Source organism: Salmo salar, chromosome 13, assembly GCF_965601325.2.
Source record: "Salmo salar chromosome 13, fSalSal1, whole genome shotgun sequence".
Classification (NCBI taxonomy): domain Eukaryota; kingdom Metazoa; phylum Chordata; class Actinopteri; order Salmoniformes; family Salmonidae; genus Salmo; species Salmo salar.
In genome coordinates, this window is record NC_138303.1 from 8,375,001 (window position 1) to 8,383,011 (window position 8,011).

At 42.0% G+C, this 8,011-nt stretch overlaps 1 protein-coding gene across 2 annotated transcripts in view; it reads right to left on the reverse strand.

Moving 5' to 3' along the window:
* The window catches only part of LOC106566358 (uncharacterized), a 13,398-nt gene extending 5,747 nt beyond the window's left edge, over nt 1-7,651 (reverse strand). Inside the window, exons 1-3 of one of the 2 annotated variants that reach the window (XM_014134291.3) lie at nt 7,581-7,651; nt 6,941-7,301; nt 5,775-5,897 (exon numbers count right to left, since the gene is read on the reverse strand). In XM_014134291.3, coding sequence (XP_013989766.1) covers nt 5,775-5,897; nt 6,941-7,288 — 471 coding nt within the window. In that variant the 5' untranslated portion in view covers nt 7,289-7,301; nt 7,581-7,651. The other variant, XM_014134290.3, reaches the window with a different exon arrangement.
* Nucleotides 7,652-8,011: the final 360 nt, after the last annotated feature.

Here is an 8,011-nt window from a genome sequence, read left to right on the forward strand (position 1 = left end):
TTTCACTGTCTCCCCTTTCTCTGTCTCCCCTTTCTCTGTCTCTACCATCTCTGTATTTCTCTGTCTCTCCTTTCTCTTTCTCTCCTTTCTCTCTCTGCTTTCACTGTCTCCCCTTTCTCTGTCTCTCCTTTCTCTTTCTCTCCTTTCTCTCTCTGCTTTCTCTGTCTCTACTTTCTCTGTCTCCCCTTTCTCTTTCTCTCCTTTCTCTATATTTCTCTGTTTCTCCTTTCTCTCTCTCCCCTTTCCCTGTATTTGTCTGTCTCTCCTTTCACTGTCTTCCTTCCTGTCTCTGTCTGTCTTCCCCCCTCTCTCTCCCTCTCCCTTTGTCTTTCCCTCTCTATCCATTAATTTCAATGTATTAGCATGACGTACAGTCAGGGAAAAAAGTATTTGATCCCCTGCTGATTTTGTACGTTTGCCCACTGACAAAGAAATGATCAGTCTATAATTTTAATGGTAGGTTTATTTGAACAGTGAGAGACAGAATATCAATAAAAAAAATCCAGGAAAACGCATGTCAAAAATGTTATAAAATTATTTGCATTTTAATGAGGGAAATAAGTATTTGACCCCTATGCAAAACATGACTTAGTACTTGGTGGCAAAACCCTTGTTGGCAATCACAGAGGTCAGACGTTTCTTGTAGTTGGCCACCAGGTTTGCACACATCTCAGGAGGGATTTTTTGGGGGTCACTGTATTTTAGATGTTTCCAAAAACTGAATTGCTTTAAAAAAAAAAATAGTATTATTAGTGGATATTGGCCTAATTCTGCCCTGCATGCATTGTTTATAGTTTTCCTCTGGACATGTAGGAGACTCTTACAGAACTCTGCATGCAGGGTTTCAATGGGGTGTTTGTCCCATTGCAAGTGGACCCCACACCTCACTGCCATAATGTGCATATTGCTCTCTCTCCATCTCAGGCTCTGTCCCTCCTCTCTCTCTCTCTCTCCGTCTCACCCTCTGTCCCTCCTCTCTCTCTCCATCTCACCCTCTGTCCATCCTCTCTCTCTCTTTTTCACCCTCTGTCTCTCCTCTCTCTCTGTCTCACCCTCTGTCCCTCCTCTCTCTCCGTCTCACCCTCTGTCTCTCTCCGTCCCTCCTCTCTCTCTCTCTCTCTCTCTGTCTCACCCTCTGTCTCTCCTGGTATCTACAGCCCTGACAGTGGTGGCAGGCCTTTGATCGGTAACATCAGTAGTGTTGTGACTCATTAAGAAGACTGTCAACTCAGGTGTAGCCTCCAGAGTGCTGTGTGTACATGCGTGTGTATCACTTATCATATCAACACTGAGACAGAACAGAAATAACAGAAATAACAAACATCTTGATGTAATCTTCCCAGACAGAAATGTGCACCTCATTTGACTTGATGTAATCTTCCCAGACATGTGTACCTCATTTGACTTGATGTAATCTTCCCATACAGACATGTGTACCTCATTTGACTTGATGTAATCTTCCCAGACATGTGTACCTCATTTGACTTGATGTAATCTTCCCATACAGACATGTGTACCTCATTTGACTTGATGTAATCTTCCCAGACATGTGTACCTCATTTGACTTGATGTAATCTTCCCATACAGACATGTGTACCTCATTTGACTTGATGTAATCTTCCCAGACAGAAATGTGTACCTCATTTGACTTGATGTAATCTTCCCAGACATGTGTACCTCATTTGACTTGATGTAATCTTCCCATACAGACATGTGTACCTCATTTGACTTGATGTAATCTTCCCATACAGACATGTGTACCTCATTTGACTTGATGTAATCTTCCCAGACATGTGTACCTCATTTGACTTGATGTAATCTTCCCATACAGACATGTGTACCTCATTTGACTTGATGTAATCTTCCCATACAGACATGTGTACCTCATTTGACTTGATGTAATCTTCCCAGACACGTGTACCTCATTTGACTTGATGTAATCTTCCCAGACAGAAATGTGTACCTCATTTGACTTGATGTAATCTTCCCAGACACGTGTACCTCATTTGACTTGATGTAATCTTCCCAGACACGTGTACCTCATTTGACTTGATGTAATCTTCCCAGACACGTGTACCTCATTTGACTTGATGTAATCTTCCCAGACATGTGTACCTCATTTGACTTGATGTAATCTTCCCAGACACGTGTACCTCATTTGACTTGATGTAATCTTCCCAGACACGTGTACCTCATTTGACTTGATGTAATCTTCCCAGACACGTGTACCTCATTTGACTTGATGTAATCTTCCCAGACGCGTGTACCTCATTTGACTTGATGTAATCTTCCCAGACAGACATGTGTACCTCATTTGAATGCAAATCATCAAAGACAAGACGAGGGAATTCAGTTAAAAGACTCAGTAAAAAGTGGCAATAAAAATCTGTCAGTTTAAGCGAGAGACATCTTTTTTCATTGGATGTGTCTGAATCCATCACATCCACCGATGTAAGACTTCTGCATCTGTGGTGAAAGGTAGCAGAGCTGGAGCGGTGTTTGTCAGACCATGAGACATCTGGTGAAAGGTGACAGAGCTAGAGCGGAGTTTGTCAGACCAGGAGACATCCCATCTGTGGTGAAAGGTAGCAGAGCTAGAGAGGAGTTTGTCAGACCAGGAGACATCCCATCTGTGGTGAAAGGTAGCAGAGCTAGAGAGGAGTTTGTCAGACCAGGAGACATATGTGATGAAAGGTGACAGAACTAGAGCGGTCTTCTCACGAAAACATCTGTAGCTGCCTACATACTATTATGATGTTGCGTTCTACGACCCCCACAAGTGTCACTTGTCTGAAGTCGGTAACGCTGATGTGCCAACTTCTGTCTGTAGCGTCCGAACCGTTTGAGCTGCAAACTAATATGACTCTAACGAACAAGATGGTGTTCTCCGTTTTTGGTAGCCAATACAAAACAAAGGGAAGCATGGAGGTAGTTCTCTGTTTTGGTAACCCATACAAATGAATGGAAGCATGGAGGTAGTTATCCGTTTTGGTAACCCATACAAACAAAGGAAAGCATGGAGGTAGTTCTCTGTTTTGGTAACCCATACAAATGAATGGAAGCATGGAGGTAGTTCTCCGTTTTGGTAACCCATACAAATGAAGGGAAGCATGGAGATAGTTATCCGTTTTGGTAACCCATACAAACGAAGGGAAGCATGGAGGTAGGTCTCCGTTTTGGTAACCCATACAAATGAATGGAAGCATGGAGGTAGTTATCCGTTTTGGTAACCCATACAAATGAATGGAAGCATGGAGGTAGTTATCTGTTTTGGAAACCCATACAAATGAATGGAAGCATGGAGGTAGTTCTCCATTTTGGTAACCCATACAAATGAATGGAAGCATGGAGGTAGGTCTCCGTTTTGGTAACCCATACAAATGAATGGAAGCATGGAGGTAGTTCTCTGTTTCGGTAACCCATACAAAACGAATGGAAGCATGGAGGTAGTTCTCTGTTTTGGTAACCCATACAAAACGAATGGAAGCATGGAGGTAGTTCTCTGTTTTGGTAAACCATACAAAACAAAGGGAAGCATGGAGGTAGTTCTCCGTGTTGGTAACCCATACAAATGAATGGAAGCATGGAGGTAGTTATCCGTTTTGGTAACCCATACAAACAAAGGAAAGCATGGAGGTAGTTCTCTGTTTTGGTAACCCATACAAATGAATGGAAGCATGGAGGTAGTTCTCCGTTTTGGTAACCCATACAAATGAAGGGAAGCATGGAGGTAGTTATCCGTTTTGGTAACCCATACAAACGAAGGGAAGCATGGAGGTAGGTCTCCGTTTTGGTAACCCATACAAATGAATGGAAGCATGGAGGTAGTTATCCGTTTTGGTAACCCATACAAATGAATGGAAGCATGGAGGTAGTTATCTGTTTTGGAAACCCATACAAATGAATGGAAGCATGGAGGTAGTTCTCCATTTTGGTAACCCATACAAATGAATGGAAGCATGGAGGTAGGTCTCCGTTTTGGTAACCCATACAAATGAATGGAAGCATGGAGGTAGTTCTCTGTTTCGGTAACCCATACAAAACGAATGGAAGTATGGAGGTAGTTCTCTGTTTTGGTAACCCATACAAAACGAATGGAAGCATGGAGGTAGATCTCTGTTTTGGTAAACCATACAAAACAAAGGGAAGCATGGAGGTAGTTCTCCGTGTTGGTAACCCATACAAATTAATGGAAGCATGGAGGTAGTTCTCCGTGTTGGTAACCCATACAAATGAATGGAAGCATGGAGGTAGTTCTCTGTTTTGGTAAACCATACAAAACAAAGGGAAGCATGGAGGTAGTTCTCCGTTTTGGTAACCCATACAAATGAATGGAAGCATGGAGGTAGTTCTCCGTGTTGGTAACCCATACAAATGAATGGAAGCATGGAGGTAGAACTCTGTTTTGGTAACCCATACAAACGAAAGGAAGCATGGAGGTAGTTTTCCGTTTTGGTAACCCATACAAATGAAGGGAAGCATGGAGGTAGTTCTCTGTTTTGGTAACCCATACAAACGAATGGAAGCATGGAGGTTGGTCTCCGTTTTAGTAACCCATACAAATTAATGGAAGCATGGAGGTAGGTCTCCGTTTTGGTAACCCATACAAATGAATGGAAGCATGGAGGTAGTTATCCGTTTTGGTAACCCATACAAATGAAGGGAAGCATGGAGGTAGTTATCCGTTTTGGTAACCCATACAAATGAATGGAAGCATGGAGGTAGGTCTCCGTTTTGGTAACCCATACAAATGAATGGAAGCATGGAGGTAGTTATCCGTTTTGGTAACCCATACAAATGAATGGAAGCATGGAGTTAGTTATCTGTTTTGGAAACCCATACAAATGAATGGAAGCATGGAGGTAGTTCTCCATTTTGGTAACCCATACAAATGAATGGAAGCATGGAGGTAGGTCTCCGTTTTGGTAACCCATACAAATGAATGGAAGCATGGAGGTAGTTCTCTGTTTCGGTAACCCATACAAAACGAATGGAAGCATGGAGGTAGTTCTCTGTTTTGGTAACCCATATAAAACGAATGGAAGCATGGAGGTAGTTCTCTGTTTTGGTAAACCATACAAAACAAAGGGAAGCATGGAGGTAGTTCTCTGTTTTGGTAACCCATACAAATTAATGGAAGCATGGAGGTAGTTCTCCGTGTTGGTAACCCATACAAATGAATGGAAGCATGGAGGTAGTTCTCTGTTTTGGTAAACCATACAAAACAAAGGGAAGCATGGAGGTAGTTCTCCGTTTTGTTAACCCATACAAATGAATGGAAGCATGGAGGTAGTTATCTGTTTTGTTAACCCATACAAACGAATGGAAGCATAGAGGTAGTTTTGTGTCAACAGAAATAAGGGGTTAAATATGTGTACAAACAAACTAACATATGTCCTGATCTTTCTTTTATCTCCTAGATATAGGACAGACACTTCAAAACCTTATTCCTTATTATCATTTTTCGGAGTGTATTTTTTGCCATTTATGAGTGTGTTTTTAAAAAAAAATGTTTTTTCATTCCTAAATGGGTCCTAAAATACTAAATCAAATAGCAAAATGACCCATGGTATGACCATCTTAAAACAATTCCATATGTCAGTGTAGTACCCCCAATGGCTTAGACTGTCAGAGCTATTATACACAGAGGCTCCTTCCTGCAGCTCACACACACCACACACACACACACACACACACACACACACACACACACACATAGGAGGGATGGAGATATGGAGGGAAGAGGTTTGGGAGGGAGGGGCTGTTTAACCCACCTGCAGTTTGTCCAGACAATCGATGGTATTTATCTTGCTTTCCTCCGTTGGCAGCAGCAACTCAAGACGGACGGCGGTCTGGGCGCTGGACTGGCACGAAATCATTAGATTGATTTCCTGGGTCTGCATGGACGGATAGACGGATGGAGGGATGGATGGGTGGGGGGGGTGGAGGGACGGATCGATGGAGGGAGGGAGGGAGATATGCACAAACAGGGAAACATAGTATTCAGGTCCATGGAGCAGAGACCTTGAAGTATTGTGGTTCAGACCTCACGGAGTAGAGACCTTTTAGTATTGTGGTTCAGGCCCAGTAATTGACATCATAATGATTGATAATACCACTCTGGTGAAGAGGGAGAGCAGCGGAAGGGTAAACAAACAATTACAATAGAATAGGATAATAGGCTTACATGTTTCTCACATGAAACTTCTACAGTGGATTTCTAGTATGCTAGCTTCATTGTTATTGTGTGCAGAGGGGAATTATAGCCTAGCAAATTATAATGGAGCAGTTCAATTAATCTTAATTTAAAAATGTTTTTAAAAATACTATGTGAATATGATGACAAGAGGTGCTTCCTAAATTAGATTGATTTCCTCGGTCTGCACGGAGGGATGGATTGAGATATGCACAGACAGGGAAACATATTATTCAGACCTCATGGAGCGGAAGCCAATTAGTGATGTGGTTCAGGTCCAGTAATTGACATCATGACATCATAATTAAGAGGGATGGCAGAGGAAGAGGAAGAGAAAAAAAACAGAAGATAATTGACTTCTTACCACAGGAACTTCTAAACGTGGATTTAAAAGTAGGCTTGTGTGTACAGTCAAAGCATGACAAGAAGCAGTTACATCGATGTGAATAAAAAAAACCTATGTGTGCATATGGAGACAGACGGCACCCTATTCCATATCATTCTGTGTATGAGACAACTTTTGATCAGGGGCCCATAGGAATATTGTCAAAATAAGGGGCACTATATATATATATATATATATATATGGCACCCTATTATATACATACACACACACATATATATATATATATATATATATATATATATATATATATATATATATATATATATATATATATATATATATATATATATATAATAGGGTGCCGTTTTGGACCAGAACGAGGAGGAGGACATTCTTACCCTCATATTCCGATACTGCAGTCTCATCTGTCGAACTCTGTTACGGGCTTCCGCGGCCTTCAGCTGTCCTATGATCAGGTCTTGCCGTCTCTTCTCTTCCTCGTCCCTGTCGTCGCAGTGATGATGACCGACGGGTGTTTGTCTCTTCCCCCCGGCTGCGGAAGACTCCCAGGCGGACACCCGCTGCCGAGACATCGCCATCCAGGTCTTCGCCTCTTTCGGCGGCTCCTCGTAGGCCAGGTACCGTGCCCGCTGCTGCGGACACATCCGCTTCACATCCTCTTTAGTCGCGCTTGATCTCCTCCGGTTGCCACAGGTGCTGGGCTTATTGTCACTTTTTGACGACATATCGATAGGCCTACTGGTATCAAAATGAATAGGTATATCTTACCAAATACAATTTTGACAGTTTGTTTGCTACTTTTTTGAAATGTTGCATATTTTTAAAAACATTGTTGTTTCCACAACAATGTAACGAACTGTTGATACAGTAGCCAGTAGCCAGGTCAGCTACAGAGTAGTAATCACAAAACTGCACTCAATGTCAACATGTATCCTCACGTTAAGTTCAGTAAAAACGCGAGAGATACACTAATTTCATCAACGCATTTCAAGAAAAGTATTGAATTGTTGTTCTAACCTTTTCAGAGAGAGAGAGAGAGAGAGAGAGAGAGAGGGGGATAATGAAGTTGAGATCACACACAGGGCGCCATGTTGTTTACTGCCGTTGTCATAGAAGCACGCCGTGGCTAAAACGCTTCCGCATTGCGTGCAGCGCTGCTGTGACAAACTGTCTAGTTGGACGCTGATATGGACTTTTGATAAAGTACATTTTGTTGTTGTTGTTGTTGTTGTCATGAGCGATAAAAATAGGATTGATCTATTAGCTTTTCTTCTTTGTGTCTGTTGTGGAGGCACCTTTGGAGTGAAATTAGACTCAGTGTGGAGGTGCATGCAGGTTAGGGTAATTAACATAACAGGTTAGGATAATTAACATAACAGGTTAGGATAATTAACATAGCAGATTAGGATAATTAACGTAGCAGGTTAATGTAGCAGGTTAGGATAATT